This window comes from Falco peregrinus, chromosome 6, assembly GCF_023634155.1.
Source record: "Falco peregrinus isolate bFalPer1 chromosome 6, bFalPer1.pri, whole genome shotgun sequence".
In the NCBI taxonomy this organism is placed as follows: Eukaryota; Metazoa; Chordata; class Aves; order Falconiformes; family Falconidae; genus Falco; species Falco peregrinus.
In genome coordinates this window covers 68572992-68592427 of record NC_073726.1, presented here as the reverse complement: position 1 = coordinate 68592427, position 19436 = coordinate 68572992, and the positions used below count along the sequence as shown (strand labels likewise).

The following is a 19436-nucleotide window of genomic DNA, read 5'->3' as shown; positions in this document are numbered from 1 at the left end:
AGGAGTGAACGTGGCTAGGAAATTAGACAAGAATTTGTCTAGATGTGATGTCAAAAAGGCCAAACAATACTAAGTTGCATTAGCAGACCTGAAAATAAGGAGGAGGCAGTGGCTTTATATATGAGTATGTTGTGACCATATCTGAAAAAGTGCTATTAGCAACCTATTACCAAGATGGGAAGGACTGACCTTAAAGAAACAGAAGAAAATTGATTTGGGAAACTGATGTATCAGAAATTGTGAAGAGGTAATGTATGCATGAACTCTGTCACACCTACAGTTACTATTAAGTAATTGCCAGCAATTAAGGAGGGGAAGATTTAGCCTGAATAGAAGGAAAATGTCTTCATATATTCAAAGCAGCAAGGAAGGGAAAGGCTTGTTTAGCACAATCCAGCAGGGTCTAAGAAGGATGGAGACAACAGCAAAACGTAATACGATGGACTGCTTCCAAGCAGTGAGATCTGTTACAAGATGAAACCATCTCTTAAGGAAAACAGTTGGTTTCTGAGAAGGCTGGACAGCTTTCTGCAGAAGACAATGCTTAGGTTTTCCCCTTCCCCACCATCCTAGAGAACGCATCAAAGGGCCCTCCATGTCTGGCTCACAAGGAGCAGCAGCAGCCCTGGAGAAAGACAGCTCCACTAGGTTTTTGCTACCTTCACCTAGGCAGAATTCAGCGCAGCAAGAGGGCAAAAAAAAATTAAAGCAGGACCCTCACCTCTGAGATTGCGGATGAAGTCCTCCAGCATCATCTTCCTGTCAGGCTTGATGTTGGGGCTGTACATGTCTGTATTGAGAAGGATGATTGCAAAGGCCAAGATGAAGATGGTGTCCGGGTTGTGAAACTGCTGGACCACATCTGGGTTACACATGCAGTACCTCTGGCTGCAGGAGGAGAGATGCACACACTTAACATCGAACATGGGAGTCCTCTACTCCAGGGTGGCAATGGCTTCATCACAAGTGGATAAAATTCCTCCTTTCACTCCACCTCTCACATAAATGGGAAGGAACTCTCTGAAGGCAAATTTACCCACCAGTGGCTGAAGTAGTCTACTGACACTTCAGCTTTCTTGCCCTCAGCAACCAAAAGAGCAAGTGAGACTAGAGAGGACTACTCCAGCTGGTGTCACTATGTAAGGGTAATATAGGAGATGTCTACTTCAGCCTGCCTTGCTAAGGGCAAAGCACTCCTCTGGATGCACACAGGGAGCAACCCAGCACCCCTGCAAGCCCCAGTGCTGCTCCTCCTGTGAGTCACCAACAAACAGGGAGTCCCTTGCTGGCAGACATGACAGGACTGGCTTCACTCTGCAACTTTGTGCCCCCATTGAACATCTGACAAGGTCATGGCTTTGCTGTAGCCGTGGCACAGAGGACTCCATGCTTCAGAAGCCCCTCCATGATCACCTTTCTTGGAAGGGAGGTCTCTGGCCATTCAGTGCATGGTTGCTGCATGGTTTTGGTCTTGGGTGGGTTCTTTGCTTCCAGCTGGTTGCAGCAGAGGGGCTGCAGGGCTCATTGTCTTACCTGAAAGCCTCAATTAGCCGCTCAACCTTCTGCGCTTCCCCCTGCACACGGATGTGGGCCTGGAATTTCCGCAGGGCTTCGTCCAGCTCCATGCCTGAGAAGTCCATCTCATCCACCACGCAGCTGTGGGAGGGGGGACACAGCCTTCATCAGCATGTCCTCCCATGGAGGACACCAGGAAGCTCCTTCACTGCAGTGCCAACAAGGCTCAGTCCCCGAGGGAAATACCACGAGAGAGGCTCTGAGACACCACTACAGCTTCCCAGATCATACTTAAAATGGGAAGTAATTTCAGACAAGTGATTCCTGCATTCTACAGCCGGTGAGCAATTCCTGTGTCTAACCATATATATGTATATAGAAAGAAATAAAAGTGTGTGTATATACACCATGATATATATATATATGTATTTCATATCATACCATATACAGCATGTATATTCACATATACATAGACAGAGAAAGTATATATCTATATGTATTGGTATTTAGCTATCTAGATAGAGATATCTAGACATCTATATCGACACAGAAATTTAGACACCTAAACAATACCATTATCAATGTAGATATAAATCCATCTGTTTCTGCCTTTCCTATCATCTGGTAATCTTTCACACATTGTCCATTCCTCTCTCCCTCTCAACATATGCACTTGTTCACTATCTGCTTATTCATCATTCTCTTAACTCTATTCACTGGGCTGTTGCTGCACGTTTCGTCTCCTCACCTTCCATTCTGTTCAGTATACATCTCCATTTGCAACCCGTACCTTTTTCACCACTCTTCACTCCCACTCAACCACTGCAGCAACAACATTCATTATGTCTTTAAAGACCAGAACCAGTTCAGAGAAAATAGGAAATGGAAGCTGTTGTACAGAAATAGCATTGCAACATCAGCTGGCTTGTAACATCAAGGCTGGGTAAAACTGCCCATGTAGTCAAACACCACAAGTCCCCAGCAATTCATTCTGTCCAAACCCCTATTCATTTTATACATTTCTGCCCATTCCACACAATCTTTTCCATTTCCACTGCATTTCAGTGTCACACTTCTCTGTAATCTGCTGGAAATATTTCACCTCATACATCTGGTATCACTTTTTCTTTCACAGTGATGGATTGCACACTGGTAATTTATAGCCTATTTAGGTACCTAAAGCAGGGGATGCCACTTGTCTTGTTTTCCAGTAAAGCATTCTCAGCTTACAAAAGCCCTACTGTTTGTCTCTAAAACCTAATACTACAGTTCCTGCTGTCTGTATTAGTCAAATAATGTAGTTGTTCTTACTCTTACTGCATGGTATTTTGGTCATTTGTAATGACAACACCTTCCCCATGTGGCTTCATCACATTTTGTTAGCATAGTCCTACCTTTGGTGTCCAGGTCATTACTGCAAGCACTAATCAAAAGACTAGACTCAGAAAACTGCTCATAACCTCCCTTAGGCCCAGCTTCCCATTTCAGTGGAGTATGTAGGCACTAACGTCTGCATCAGCCAATTTTCTCCCCTGTTCATGATTCCTCTGCTAATTTCTCTCTTTTCCACTCTCAGCTAACAATTTCTCATGTCAAATGCTTTGCTGAAGTCTAGAATTACCTTCGGCACGTCCCTTGTCTAGAAAACCAGTTATTTTAACAAAGACAGACACTGAAATAATCTACTCTCCACTGGCTTTGGTATGTACCATTTACCTTCCTGTCTGCCATTATTCTTTCCCATAAGTAAATTCTCAAAGGTGACATTCTATCTGACAGACCAAGAAATTCACAGGTGCCAAAATCCCATTTTCTTTAAGCTTTCCTTAAATACAAAGTTACTAATTTCTTAATCTTCAGTCACATGGCAACCACCTTGACATTACAAGTGTATTAAAAATCCAAGGACTTCCTACTTTCTGCTTCTATATACCTTGGATGTTAATTCTATCTCCCCCTCTCACCTACCTCCTTTACTTTATCCTCTGTATTGTGTTTGGTTTGCTTTCTCATGTTGTAAAGGATAAACTGAGCCCAAATTTAAGATTAGGAGGAAATTTTCCCCAAGACAGGTTATCTGGAACTGTATGAGGAGTAGTACAGGGAAAATAGAGGGGGAGGGGATTAGCTCTATTCTGGATCCTTCCATTTCCTAGGATTGTCTAGAAATCTTACCAAGCAAACCTCTGCTAATAAAGGGATGTGCTGTCACCAGTTTCTTCTTCCTTTCTGTGATAAACTGGAGATGTGTCTGTTGGCATTCTTTACAGCACTGCAGATTGCTGTCAGCTGTTGGGAAGTGTTTTGTGAGCTAGGCTGTCAAATGCCATGTGCAGCCTTGCTAGAATAAAAACCTATTGCATGATGTCTTAAATAGGTGAGGGACAGGGTTCAAATGCTCAGAGACATCTCTCCATTCCTCTATTCCCCTGTTGATTCAAGAGCTGAGATATCATTGCTTAACTGGAGTGACATCCACAGAATTAGGTAGTAAAAAACTTACCAAGAGCTCTAGCTGAACAAAGTGTTCAGTATCTTCTAAGGCTGGAGCCATTACAACTTCAACTAGGAAATGGGCTCTTTCCCTGCACACTCCATATCATCAAAATGTAGGAACAACTCATGAGGAGCAGAGGCAGAGAATCAATGGGGCTGCTCTCATAGGAAAGCATACACAAAATCTTTTTTTCCTCTCCAAAGGTAGACTGCAGAAACTCACAAACGGTTTCTGGCAACAGCAAAACCTTCCTCCACTGCCTTTTCCCTTTGTTATTTTTATTTTTCTCATACTGATACTCACATGTCCCCTGGGTTGACATCAAGGCATTCTGCTTCTTGGAGTCTATCTTTGATAGTGAAGAAGTTTTTCTCTGGTTAGTTGTTACTGTGTTCACAGCTGCAACCATCTCTGCAGTTGGACTTCTGTTATTATTCTTTAATCTTTTCCAATGGATGATGTTTCTCAGCATTGAACCCAATGATTTTCCTGTTATTGTCTGCTTCCAGACGCGTGAAAGCAGAGTCCTTGCACACTCCGGTGAGACCTGCTGAGGTCACCCTAGTAAACCCAATCCACCATCATTAAATGATGTATCTTTCACTCCCTCCCTCACTGATCATTCCTTCCCCCTCCACACAGGCTGCTCTAACAAGTCCTCCCGTTTGTGTACAAATCTCAAATAATAAAGTCAATGCCCTTGATACAGAAAACAACAAACCTTTACTAGGACAATTAGGACAAGGCAGCTGTTTATAGCTCTTTTCAAACTCTGGCACTGCTAGATGAGTTATGCTCGGCTTCTCCTTTGAGAGTTTCTTTCATGGCCTAACAGATGAAGGTTTACTTTGTAAATTCTAAGATGAACCCCTGGGAGTCCCTTCCATTTATCTCTCAGCCCAAAGAAGGGTGTCCCCACCCTGCTTCCTGAGGAAAGTTGACCAGGCAGAAAGGACAGGTTAGGAAGGCAGCTTGACTCAAAGTCAGTCTGAGCTTGCATTTGATCTGTCTGACAAAGCTTGTGCCAAACGCCTGAGGAATAGCTTCTAGAGGAGCCATTAGGTACGCTACTACTTTCTGCCGCTAGACAGAGAGAAAGAATGGTGGATCATAGTTGTCTGATATTTTTTTGTGAGCAAATTTCACACAGCAATGTCCACTAAAAGAGCCAAAGAGCCTTGTGCTATTGGGCTGCCATGTTCCTGCTTATCTTCTAGGTGGCTACAAGTTTTGCTGTCTTGCCTGATCTCAGATGCCTGTACAGACTCCTGTTAACTTGCTGAATGCACTGTGGTGCCTATATCAGAGCTCCCCTGGAATGCAATGCACCTTTTCTTTGTGAAACCAGAGCAGGGAGGTATTTTCTTTCCAAAGTAGAGACCTTGAAGCTGACATATCCTGGCAAGTATACTGCAGGAAGTACATCAGTCTCCAGAGCTGCAATGTAAAAGGCAGTGTAACTGCATGCGTGAGGGGGGTGTCTCTCCCCAGAATTGGATTTGCCAGTGTAAGAAACAAAGGTTGAGCTAAGAGTGGATGGCGCTCTGCATCCAAGGAATAATCCAGCAGTTTATGCGCATGTGTCAAATCCAGTGCTGAGTTCATTTTTCCACAAACAGCAGAACACCTGTGAGATGCCTGTTCCAGGACCACCAGGAGGCCTAAAGGATAACAAAGCAGGAGCAGAGTAATCACATTCTAAATCTACTCTTCTTTCAATTCCTTCCTTCCCATGGACTTGCAACAAGCCATGTGAATTGAGCTCACAGTGCACCCACAGATGCATTTAGCCCAGTACCTGCAGGGATAAGACTTTGGATATTTGGATCATGTTGTTGAAGTGAGCAGGCAAAGTGCTGACACACTGCCTCATGAAAAAGGTGGTGGAGTTTTAGGGCTCTTGTGCCACCTGTATACATGGGGAGCTTGGTCTGTCCTGGGGCACTCGGCAGACAGGCACTTCAGAGCTGCAGAGAATTGCTTGCCAAGTGCCAGGTGACAGAACCAAAGGGTGGGGTCCCTGCTGGATCATTTTGCCCATCTATTACCTCTGTGGCGTCCATATTGTCTCCTAGGCTGTGGGGCATAGATCCTCTGCAAAAGGGAGTGGATATAGTGGCATCAGAGCTGCAAGGATTTAGCCCAGGGCTAAGTGTGGTGAAAGGGTTCAGGGAAGGCAGGAAGCAGCTGTATCGTGTGGGGCCGAGATCTGCTTGCCCAAGCGTAATGACCTATTTTCCAGCTTTTCTGCTCAGGTGACAATGCAGCAGGAGCTGGGCTGCAACCAAGTGTCTGTAATGAACCTGTAGCCCATACTCAGGGAGGGGGCAAGGTGGGGAGGCAGCCAGAGCTAAAGTTTAAAACCACAAGGCACAAAGATATTAATAAGAAACATCCCTCTTTCCAGCTTCCCTAACCCTACCAGCTTTCTGAAGATGAACCAGGCTTAGGGTGGACTGCAGAGGAAGAGCTCAGCTCCCTGGGAGGAGGCTGCCCTGCACATGTTGACTGAGGCTCACAGAAAGAAGAAAGAGCGGGACTCAGTGATTCCTTAAAACCAGCAGGCACAGGCATGTGTCCCAGTACTGCCTTCCATGCCCTCCTTGTGTGAGGGTAGTCTGCAATGGAGACCATACCAGTCTTACTTTGCTGGGAGATGCTGCACTACATGCATTGCCTGTTTTTTTTCTGGGGCTAAGTCACCACCTACCTGCCCTCCCGGGGTTGTTAGTAGCTCACATGGCTCCTCACTTGGGCATCTATTCCTTCCTAAGCAAGAAATTGCCTAGTGCATCATGCTTTGCACCAGATCTGCCCAGCAAGGTGGAGAGCTGCTCCCACTCCAGGCACGCTGGCCATGCAGGGGAGGGTTCTGCCCAGCCTTCATCCTCCCCCCCACAGGACACTGGGAAACTTTGTCCCCCAGGGGACAAGGGAAACCACTGTTTACCTGGGCACCTAGCCAGGTTCAAGCTGCACCTTCAGCCTTGGCGAGCCTGGCATGGGAAAGCTGCTTCTGTTCACAAGTTTGATCTGTGCCAGCGCTCTGCTTGTAGCAGGAGGTCAGAACTGCCTAACACGTTCCTCCCTCTGTCCTGTTTCCATCATTATCTATTGCTCCACAGCATAAGCTGCAGCACCGTGCTGCTCAAACCCTCCTGTAATGCAAGTCTCCTGTTGATCCCTGTAATGTCCTCAGTGAGAAGGGGAAAGGAGGCTAGTTTGGGCTAACCTGTCAAGTTCACTCTGCCAGTCCAAGAGGAATCTAGTACTTCTTTGAGTCTTTGAGAGACAGCCTCTTTGCTGGGCTCCCAGTACTGCACTTACACTCCTAAGAGCAGCTTTTCTCTCTCTGACTTCCCATGAGAGAAAGAGAAGGCAACACATGCCTGACAGACACGAGAGCTGCTCACCCACAGGGAGAGTGTGTCTAACAGCAACTTACAGGCTAACACCAACGAGCCCCTGACTCAGCACAATGTCTCCTCTGCTTGAATCCCTGTCCCTTTCTCCTCTGACAGTAAGTACAACAGGACAGACACTTCTGCACTTCCAGGTCCCACAACCTGAACACAAACCATCCAGTATCAGCAGCACAGCCAAGTCCATTCATGGCATCACTCACATTATCTTGTTCATGAATGTACTATAAATGGAAGCAATTCCTGAGTCAGAAACAGGTGGAGGGGAAGAATGAACTAAAGTGAAGGGAAATATGAATGAAGGAGAACAAAAGCAACAAATAAACACCGAATGAAGAGTGCACAAAAAGAAATAAACAATACATCTGAGCATGTAACACAAAAGAAAGGAATGAAGAGAGGATGCAAGAATGATGTGTCTCATATTAAAAATATTTGTTAATGCCTTGGGCCTGACTTTTCCCAAGTAATAAGATTATTTTTTTGCAGTACTGGTCAAGTAGATCTGATAAAAACTGCTCAGTACTGTATCAGAGCTTTAATGGTTCAGGTGACCTCTCTACAGCTGTGTTCCCTGGACCAGTAGAAATTGAAACCCTGGGGTAGGTCCCCAGTGACTCCACTCAGCTGGCTGCAGGGCAGGTTGTGGGAGCAGATCTCCAGGAGAAGAGGCTGGGTCTTACTGTGGGATGCTGGATCACAGTGAATGGGTGTTACTGTGGGATGCTCAAAATTGGTTACAGCTGGCATTTATCCCCTGTAACATAAAATGTCTAAAAGCTAGATGTCCAGCCTAAACTAGCACATTGAGAAAAACAACACTTGAGGGAACTATATCTCTCCACTGACTAAAGGAATTCATAAATTGATAGAAGACACTAAACTTGGTGGTGCCTAACAATAGGTGAGATAAATCCTACTTCTAAAGATTGAAGCCTTTTCTGCAAGAGAAAATGACATACTGCATCTCCCTAAACAGACAGGCCTGAGCAGTTTAGTATTATCAAAGCGTGTGCGCCAATTACAGTCAGATACTGTCGAAAATCTCCTGCTCTCTCACTTGTTCCTCTAGCTAGCGTGTATAATTACTTCTGAGTTATCCAGACACCTTTTCTGGGTTCCAGGAAAATCAGTCAAAGGTTGAAAGACAGAGTAGGAAGATGGAAGGAAGAATAAAATTTCAGGGCATTTAGGTGCTGGGCATGCAGGTGTGGGAAGGCAAAATAGCATACTGAAGTGCTCAAGCCTCATACTATGCTTACTCTCACCCTCCTGCCCACGTACATAAAAGGCTTTGCAACCAGCATGGCGCTTCTCCGGAGTTTCACATTTATTAGGTGGGTAGTAAAGAGGGATCATCTTCACAGTGCCAAATGCCGCTGCGCACTCCTGAGCTCTGTTGCCTGACTCCAGGGATGGGCAACGGCTGGCTTGTTTGCCAGCCAGCACAGCTTCAATACTTATGGAAGCCAAAAGAAGTTTGCAGACTTATGCCTGGATTTACAGCTGAGTCTGGATTTTGTAACCTGGGCAGCTCTGCCATGTCTCCAAACGCACAAGGGAGGCTGACACTTTTGCAGATGTTTTAAAAGCTGTTCTATTATTTATTCATGCAGTTGGGTTAATTCAACCTGGCTGCAATAGAAACAATGCTTACAATACACAATTCTAACACAAATTTTCACATCAAGCAAAAGCTAAACTAACACAGCAAGTAGCATCAATAATTGAAATTGCTTTCAGGAGGGAAAGGATGGGCCAGGAAGGCTCCAGGGCCAGCTCTGAGATGTGAAAGGGCAAAGGCATCTCCCCCTGCCTACATGCTTGCTCACTGCAGGTGATCAGAGCCTGTCCAACAACTACTGCCTGCTCATGGCCACCCTGCCTGGGCACTTGAGCTTGTCGGGACTAGCACTGCCTGTTCTTCTTCTGCCCACTTGGCCCACAGAAATGACTGTGACATGGGCAAATTGTGCAGAAGCCACTGTAGGAGCTATCGTGGCTGCCACGCGTTGTGCAGGGAATACCACGTACCCTAACCAGTTTGCTAAGTGTGGGTAGATGTGGGAACTGTGAGACAGTCCTTGCAGAGTTCATTCTCCCAACCTGCGCCAGTGTTCCTGAGCTAGTTTGATTGGAGCTGGTTGAGGAATGAGAACCAGACTAGGTCTCAGACAGTTCTAAAATACCAAAAAGTCTTTGAGCTGCCCCTTGCTCCCACACAAACAGCTCAGATGTTGTGACTAGTCCTTGAGCTACAGTGCACTGGGAACACCATCACACTGTGTTACACTGCCAGCCTTCTTCCTGCAGCACGGACAGGAAAAATATCCAGGGTAATAATCCTGGGCCAGAACTTCTCCCGGCAATGCTCTGTTTCCATGCACGTCACACCACTGGCTGTGCAGCCATTGCCCAGCCAGCTCTCATGAGCAGTTGATGAAAATTTGCTGGCAAAAACCAACAAGCATTGCTATCCCCAAGCTCAGAATTGACACAGGAAGAGAGTGAAAGTACCTGCAAACAGAACAGCTACAACCAGCTGATTGTGTGTGGTTTTTCCTTCCTGCTTTAGAACACTTTGTGTGTATTTTATGTCTACTTTTATCTTTGCCTTTAAGGAAGACAGATCAGCAATTTATTGTGAAGAGGAGATGGCAGCACAGATTGTTAGTGCAAGAACATCATCTGGTGCCTGGAGAGATCAGACACAGATTTGAACCCTGAATTCAGGCTCGGTTGCTTGATATATGTCCATTGACACACAGTTCATGTCCAAGATATGTCCATGTATGCACAGCTTCAACAGCTCAGTTCCCATCTTTGAGCCTTGCTTTCTACATGTGTAAATTGGATGGCAGGGCCACTCTTCCGTCAAACATTTAGAGTGCTACATTGAGAGGTGCAGTGGAAACTGAGAGTAATAAGCATGATGGAGTAGGGCCACCTGCTTTAATGGCCCTCCTGCAGGATGCAGAGATAAGACAGGCACCGCAACATAGCACCTCCTGGGCATTGAGGCTGGGAGGCAGGCACCAAGCTTTGCAATATGGACTGTTCACAGGAGCTTGTGACACAAGAGTTTGTAGTCACATGTGAGGCAGAAGAATGTGGTCGTTTGCAGGGATGATGTCAAATTTAGGACTACAAGGAAGTGCCAGCCTATTGCTATTGTAATATTTCCCTGTCTGTGCAGAGGCTAGGTTTGGACTTCAGCAGAGTATCTGTCAGGGGAAGCAGCCCACACATTGCTTGGTGGAGAAAAAGATGCAATTACTTTTAATTGTAGCTCTCAGCATGAAGAGACTTGAGAGAACATGTGTCTCGTCGCTGGCCAAATCAATACCCATACAGTATATTAAAGAAAGAGCTGAACCAAAGGTGAGATACCTGGAGCAATAAGCAGAAGCAATTGCAACAGGAATGAATTTTGAAACCTGGGCCCAAATTTGGCTCTTGAGCTGGCATCCTCCAGTCTTTCCCTGGAGTAGAAATGGTGTGTGGATTTATGGTTTCTGTTTGGCTGCAAAATTTGAGAGAGACAGAGAACATTTTGGAGACTGGAGAAAACATAATTAAGGATCCAGTACACAGAACTTACTGCCTAATGGAGAGGCCGCTCCCACTAAGAACTGTGCTTCTGCCTAATAAAGACCCACCTGAGTGCTGGTCATGCCTTGAAATGGGTCTCTGAATGAGCTTGGTGCCCCCTGACTACACAGGTCACATCACCCTCCACGGCAGCCCTCACGTTCACACTCTGGTGCAAACTCTCCCTGCTTTCACTGTAGCAGTTCTCAGGACAGGAAAGGTGGTGTCACCTGTTCCTGATGTCCTCTTTTTATTATAAAGAGAGCTGTGTTTTCTCCTTTTCCCTCACCTGAAGTAGATCAGGACCAAGCAGGAAACAAAGACTCATCTCAGTTCCCCAGGCTGTCTTTGCTGAAAGCCTGTCATCTTGGACAATGCTCAGAACAACAGGCAAGATGTTTTTCTTCCCAACACTTCAGACCCTGCTCCTGAGGTGCTGGGGTCTGAAAAGTTAGCAATGGTTACAACGTGGAAGGCAAAGCAACAGGCAGGCACTGAGGTAGTACGGGTCTCAGGTATTCACAGGATTTTGCAGCCCAGATTGCAAGACTTGAAAGAGGAGAGAGTTGTAGGCTGAGAGATGTATGGCTTGTGTGACCAGGAGAGGATCACAGTGAGAGAATTGAAAAGAACAATCTATCAAAGGCAGCTACTAAACAGAAACAGGGCAGAAACTTGAGATTTTGTTCAGAAAAGGCGCAGCTCAGCCCATTGGAATTTTTCCAGTCGGGATGTACCTCAGTGCTCCGTGACTGCAGTGGTAATGACAAATCCTTAGCAGCATGCTTCCTCACGCAGGCCTCTTCATTACCACAACCAGGACCAACTCACCTCTTATTATCCCTGTAGCACAGTCGTACAAACTGAATAGGCCACTCATCTCAAAACTGGACAGTAAGAGAACCAGGTGTGCAGCCAGCTTTCGCTGCTCCCTGCTGGTCTCACAGCAAGGAGGAAATATTTATCCCCTTCTGCCTCTCTTAGTACTTGCCAGAAAGCATCAGAGGTGCTTTATCTGGGTGGGGTGAGACACCAGTTAGAACTTCGCAGCCACAAAACCTCCCAGCATCACTAGTTCTACCACCTGCCAGTGTTGAGTTCCTGCCCGATGATCACAGGTCCTCTGAGAAGAGACTGAAATGAAAGGGCTGCTGCTATTAAGGGAGAAACACATTGCTGGGAAATACATTGAGAGGTGCCAGACAGAGAGTGGGAATGGTGAAGTTCCTGCAGAGGGGGAATGGAGAGGCATGGAGGACAGGGTGCTTGCTGGTGCAGCTAGGGGCAGAGTGAGCTGGCAATTCCTTTACAGTGCAGGAAGGAGGGGAAGAGGTTTCCACACTTACTCCAGCACATCCCTGTTGAACTGCTTCTTGCTGTTGCCCAGGAACTCCCCAATCATCTGGCGGCTAAGGCCCTTCCGCTGGAGCAGGAAGTGTGCCACCCCAATGGGAGTGTCCGGGATGAAGCCTCGGGAGATGAGGAACTGGATCCCTTTGTCTGGATTTCTGAAAGGGAAGGGCAGAAACATGGTGAGTTTGCATGATCTCATTGAGACATTACTGCCTCTTGCTCACTTTATAGCCTGCAGCAATACAGCCCTCAGTATGTGTACGGGCTCCTGTAAGCTCATATGTGTGGCATGATGGGACCAGTGGGAACAGGGAAAAGTGACTTTGGGGACTCCCCTCCAGATACCACTGAGGACAAAAGGATGCCACAGGACCTGCTGTGTCACTTTCAGCATCTGCTGTCACCTGGCAATCACAAGTGCCATCCCACAGTCACAAAGGATCCTGCAGGATACCAGATCAGTGACTCTCTCCTGCCACCCTTCTGCTCCGGAGTCAAAGGCTCTTGCATTTTCCCTGGCCCAGCTTGTTTTGTTTAGGGTCCCTGTGAGGACATGATTAGACCGTGTCCCCCACACAGATAGCACAGGAAATACCAGTATGTTCAGCTGCTCCAAATGCAACCCACAGAAAGCTGTCCTCAAGGACCAGGGGTGAGAGCTGGGCGCGTGACCCTTTGCTTTAGGGGAGTTGGGGTTTCACCTCCCGTGGGGCAGGCAAAGGCAAAGGACAAAACATGGCTGTGAGGAGACTTAGGAGACATTGCTGCTGTGGTCTACAGGCAAATGAGGCTCAAGACACAAAGGGGGATAACCAAAGGTGCGTACTTTTTCAGTAAAAAAAAATATCTCTTTTTCATACATTTTTAGTGCTCAGTGTTGAGTGACACTTTCTACCTTCCTCACCTGAGCCTGGTGCCCACTGCCTGAACAGAAATCCCATGCTCAGATGTGCTTATCTGCTCCTCCACTTCCCCCGCCCTTAGCTGTGTTGTTCCTTCCTTCCTTCCCTACTGATACACACCCTCAAGCAGAAAACTGTGTGGGTGGATGCTGGATGTGAGCAGGCACCTGGAGAATGCCTTGTCAGAGCTGGGAGAGAGCAGTGTGCAGCTCCCAGACAGAGGGTTTTTCTCCCTCTGTGGCTGTGAGTGCCTCTCTGAGAACAGGCCTGGTGCTGAGAAGGCCTGACTCTGACTACCTGGTTGTGGGAGCAATTTTCTGCTTGTTAGTGTGCCAGTGTCTGTGCCCACATACACAGCTCTTGGGAGGTAGGACATATCTCAACAAGCACATGTTTGTGTGTGTCTATGTACGTGCAGATTTCTCTTGCACCCTACATGTTCAACAGAGCCATGTGTGCCTGCCTATTTTGTCTTTCTTCTCATGTCTCCTATAAGCACACACGCTTCTATGTATCCTGTGAGTGGCTGTGAGCCTATGTGGTGCCTGTCCCACAGTACAGATGGGAATGAGTGTGTGTGTGCATTGTGCAGGAGGTTTTCCTCCTTTATTTCAGTCTGCCCCAACGACGGGTGTCTGTCATGATGCACTCTTGCTGAGGGGGAATTAGTGCAACGCCAGGAAGGTTTCCATATTCCTTTGGTTCTCTGAGCTGGTGAGTGGGGAGAGATAAGAGGGTAGCTTTTCCATGAAAGGATGCCATACTTCCACTGTTAACACAAATTCAAGGATCTCCATCAAGGCTCAGGAGTGAGTTTGCTCAAGCAGTTTCCTGGGGTGAGGAAAGGATAGGATGGTATGTCAGAGCATGTGAATGCATGGTATGCACAGGCACAGACTGTGACACTGTCGGGTGGTGAAGGATGTGGGTGAGCAACATATGTCTAGCTATAAGGAGATCAGCATTCAGGAGAATGGCCTGCTCCTTACGGGGGCCTCCTGGGTATACAAAAAGTACATGGGCTTGAAATAGTTCTGCTTACTCTGTAATGTCACAAAGAAGATATCCTGGGCAGTGTGGCATCCCTGGGGAGAGTGGCTGGGAGAACAAGTCTGCCCATTAAATTTATGAATGAGAGCTGCAAGATCTGATATTGAAAATCCCAGGCCTTCTTCAGGGAAAAGCAACAGTGTACCTTCTGTATTGTCACACAGATCTCCTGGTTCACCTTTGAAGAGCACAGGCAAAGTTTTCTGCTAAGTGCAAAGGTCATATGGTCAGGACTAAAGTCAAGCTAAGCAACAGAGATTCATAAAATGCACCTCCACCTGGACACTTTGGTATTTGGCAAGGGATAGTATGGTGTCCACAGAACAAGGACGATCTCAGCTACACTGACGTGACTCCAAAGCCACTGGACTGATTTTGGATTCACTCCAGAGGAGCTGGGAGCTGAATGCGGCCAGAAAAATGCAGCTCACACACTCGCATGAATGTGCAGATTTCAGTAAAGATGGCACACACAATGCAGGAGAATGTAGGATAAAACAGTCCAGCCACGACAGCCCTCCTGCACTGCCTAGACTGTAACTCAAATATACTTGCACACACTATTCTTCCACTAACAACAGCCTTTCATCACTTTTCCCCAGGATTCAATTTATTCTCCACAAATCCCAATAGCAGTACAGCATCTCTGCTGCTGAACACCTGCAGGTGTATCCCATGTACTGCAGCATGCAGCTTTTACCCAAACGTGCAGCAGACAGCTCCACTTCTGTATCTCCTGAGCCTGATCCCTGCTATTTTCTTTAGTGTTGCAGGGGTGTTAAGCACGGCCAGTAAATGCTGCGGGATTCCTCACGTCCTGCTGGCTTTCCCTCTGCCCACACAGCCAGCTGCCCACACACACTGAGTTATTACAGCAGCACCGCATAATGAAGCACTCTCCATTCCAGGGATTCCACCCCCTCATTGTGGAGTGGGGATAGGGAAAGTGCCATAGCAGCACAGCATCGATGTGTTCCCAGGGGCCTGCTCCGAGCCAGAGCACTGCTTTCTGAAAAGACAACACAAGGCCAGATAGACTATGGTAGATGCTGCTAGAAACTGGGGGCTTTCAGCTCTTGGTTCAGGGGAGCGATCAGCAAAAAGGATGTGTGCACATGTACGCCTGGCCTCAGCTCCATGCCCTGTGGGTTGGTGCCCACATCGCAAACCCTGTGACAGTAAACTGGCTCCTTGCTAGAAATTGACGGGGAAACCAACAACTAAATATCTGCAGAAAGCTCAACGGCCTTCCCTCTGGATGGAGGTGCACTAGGGTGTCACAAGGGGAGCCATGTGTTCCTTAGATCCTGATCAGAGAATAAAAAAAAAAAGGCTTCACTCCCCAAAGCTAACAGGACAGTTCCTTCCTGCCCTGTCCTCCAATTTTTTGCCAGGAAAACTGAGCATTACAGGTTACCACACATGATTTCATCAGCTAGTTTCAAGGGAGCAGGGGAGGCTTAGCTAGCAAGTTGTGTTTCAGAGCTCCACAGTAAGTCTATCCCACAGGGACCTGCAAGATGCAGTGAACCCAGGTCACTGAATGAAGCAGAATGGCAAAGCTGCTTCCCCAAAACAGACCTAGCGCTGCTAATCTATCACATGAATGTGTGCCAGGCAGACTGAGGGAGGAGGAGATGCTGGGAAAAAACATTTTCACTCCTGCTTTATCTTCACATCAGTGCTCACGTCAACTGTGCAGGAACCAAAGGAAAACACGCTGGGTGGAGGGACTCCTGCTACGCATGGCTGAGAATACTGAAACAGCAGCAGACACATGAGTGCTGTGTCCCCCCTCCAGAAGTGCACCTGTCCCAACACAAACACCAGAATATCTGTGTGGACCTGGAACTATCTCTATCATAATCAACCCCCACCTGTGTCTGGCTCCTACCTTCTCTCATTCCAGCCTGCTTGTGTTCATCAGGCAATCTGTGTGCTCTTTTGATACATGCACATGAACATGACTTTGATATATACACATGAACTCACCTGTTCACAGCCTGATCTCAGAGCTAGTAAAATGTGCTCCTTGGTTCTGTGAAAGTGCCAAGCCTATCTGCTCTAATAACACTTCGGTTCTGGATGTGTTCTGAGCCCAGTCCTAAAAACTTCTCTTACAGGTTCCTGCCTCCTGGAGCCCACAGCCTCCATAGTACACATATATAAATCCCGTGCATAGCTCCTTGTCTGTGCAAAACTTCTGCCTAGGATTGCATAATAGTCCTTGCTCTGACCAAAAGGCCCATGCTAACGTGTGGCAAAACATTCTTCTAGTATGGGTGCGCTACATCCCCAGCACCTTCATCAGGGGACTCAAATAGAAGCCAAGACAGCGTAAGATGAGTGTGATGATGAAGGAAAACCCAGGATTTCTCATGGCCTGTTTAGATGAGAAAAGTCTCATGGAAAGGCAACAAACAAATCTAAAGCTCCTTATAGGAGTTCAGCTGCTTTCTGCCAATCCAAAATAGACTCTGTGTGACCCCTGAAGTTAACCTCTTCTGATGGTAATCTCTGGGCTGCTCTGCTTTTGCTTTCACGTCTACAGCCTTTTCACAGGATATCAGACCTAGATGTGTGAGAGACTGAGATGACTAAACCTGGTCTGTCAGGTGAGAATCTACCCAAATACCAGAATGAAAATGACAGCCAGAGCACTCAATCTGGGCTAACTAAGCTCAGCTCTACCTCTGTCTCCCTCTTTACTTGGAAATGCCCCATATTGAGTAACCAGGGCTGGGTTTACTGTCCCAGCTATGCTTGTTCCTTTGCAGCAGAGTGGAACAGGGGCCTAGACCCCAGACTCAGATGGTGGATGCCAAATGAACAGCAATTCAGGACAGCATGGACCCTACTCATGGGGTACTAGGCTTGCTCCTCTGTTGGGCAGAAGATCCAGACAGCACTTGGAGGACTTTAAGGAAAACGCTTCTAGGCAGCCATTTGCACACCCATGTAGTCACACTTTTGAATATGAAAGAACTTTCCTGGAGATGGATCTAGACCAAGAGTCTGCTATCACCTGTTCCTGTGAGGCATGAAATAGGCTGGTGAACACAAAAGAGGACACTTACATATTAAAGAGGTTCAGCCCAATGCGGTAGAGGCGCTTCCTCATGGTGTCTGTGGAAAGTGTGGGAGACTTGCAGCTAGCTGGGTTCTCGCAGTGGTACCTTGGGAGGCTGAGGATCATGGCCTGAAGTGCTTCTTTTGAGGATACCTCAGAGGCTGACTTGGCTGAAGTGGAGGTGCTGCTGCTGCTCAGCTGCTCTGAGTTGTCTGCATTCTCAGACTCAGAGCCTTTGCTTTGCCCCGTCTCATTGCTAGCATCAAACTGGAGCTTCTGCACTGCTATCTGCCCAGGCTCAGCACTGCTGTCTGCTGTGCCATTAGTACTGACATTCACCTCGGTGAAAGTGTGGCTGTTCTGGAGAGCTCCGGACTCAGGTAAGCTCTCTGGAGCAGCTGGTGGTTCACTGGCTTCTCCCTCCCCCTCTCCTGGGCTTTCTTCAGCCTTGGTAGCTTGAGAGAGCCCCGCCTGAGCATTGCTGCTGAGGCAGTTTGCCATGGACACCGAGGTAGATGATGAGACAGAGATGTTCTTGTTGTCAATCTGGACTGTGACATCTCGAAAAGCCATCATGAGAGTGCTGCTGCTCTTGGGTAGGGCATCTGGCAGAAGCCCTTCCTCCTTCTCCTTGTCCTGCAGCTCAGCTTCTAAGTCTTGGTTTGGCTGCATGGAGCTAGCACTGAAGGTCTCCCTTATCTGGTATGAGCCACCATCTTGGAGTGAGCACATGGTCTTCAGGCTCCAGGTGCTGAGAGCATCATCAATAGACTTGGCCAGGGACTGAACTTGTTCCGTGAAGGAGTCCTCCAACTCTGTCAGTGCCCCACTGATGGTGGCTGGCAAAGATGGGGACCTCACCAATGGGATGCCTACAAAGTTGTACCCCTCCACCAGGGCTTTCTCAGCGGAGAAGCTCTCTGAGTTCTGGACCCGGACTTTCCTCAGAGAGATGCGGCGTGGCATGCGGCTCTCCAGCAGTGAGTTGCGGATCTTCTCAAAGTTTTTGCTGAGCTGGTACTGCCGGAAAGCAGTCTGGATGGTGCAGGCTGCCCTGCGAGATACCAGGTGACCGCCGTATTTGTGCTCTAGCATTTCGATCTGAAAGACATAGAAACAGGAATGTTATTTTTTGCTAATTGACTTCTGATGGCTTTCTGTTACCCCAGTTCCTATGCTGATTAGTCTGTAATGACTGTCAGAGGAACATCAAACACTGAATTAGCTTTTTCCTGCACTGCTGTGTCCCTGATTTCAACAGAAGCCCCCCCACCTTTGGGCATGGCTGGCTAAAGCATCAGTACTTTGAGCTTCCTCACAGCTGTAACATGACCATGCCTCTTCCTAGAACGGCAGCCATACAAGCTGGAGCCTGGAGGTGCCCTTTCCTTGTAGACCCACTTCTGTTGGCCTTTAGGGCAAGCTCATCACTGCAAATACAGTGTTCCAGCAGTGTGTCTTCCTGCTCCGAAGACAAAGCTGTGCTCTGGTAATGTCAAGCATCATCCCTTGTCTCAGGGTGTTACTAATGCTCCTCTACTCCTTAGTCACCTTAGGAAATATTCTCAGGGAAAGGAGAAACCATTCAGAAAAAGGGAAGAAAAGTTAATTTTTAAATGCAGAAAATGTTGGCTTGATCATAGGAACTGTTGAGAATCACCAGCTTGCATAGAAGTTAGTGGAGGCTGGGTTTGTTCCGTGTCTTTTAAAAAGCACTCTGAATCCCAAAGTGCCTGCCTTTCTGATATCTGAGTTTTTCAGGTGTCAGCCAGCAGCGAAATGAAAACTACCCAAGAAAAGAAAGACTTTCAGTTTTGAATGGTAAAAAAAAATATTATTTTAAATGTTGAGACAAAATACTAAGAAGAAGTAGAAGGAGGATTTCCTCCTTCCTGAGAGCTGATAACCACAAATACACATGTAAATACATAGACTCACAGCTAAGTAGCACCTCAACAGGCTTCAGCAAAGCAAGTATGTATGGTAATTTCTCTTACGTAGTCTAGTATTTATACTTCCTGGTAACCCCTTCACTC

At 47.1% G+C, this 19436-nt stretch overlaps 1 protein-coding gene across 5 annotated transcripts in view; it reads right to left on the bottom strand.

The window, feature by feature from the left end:
• The window catches only part of IQSEC3 (IQ motif and Sec7 domain ArfGEF 3), a 107077-nt gene that overhangs the window by 16182 nt on the left and 71459 nt on the right, over positions 1–19436 (bottom strand). For all 5 annotated transcript variants that reach the window (XM_055808563.1, XM_027793011.2, XM_055808568.1 and 2 more), the window contains exons 4-7: positions 17408–18501; positions 12372–12533; positions 1534–1656; positions 722–888 (exon numbers count right to left, since the gene is read on the bottom strand). In XM_055808563.1, the coding sequence (XP_055664538.1) occupies positions 722–888; positions 1534–1656; positions 12372–12533; positions 17408–18501 (1546 nt within the window). The remainder of the gene's footprint in view (positions 1–721; positions 889–1533; positions 1657–12371; positions 12534–17407; positions 18502–19436) is intronic.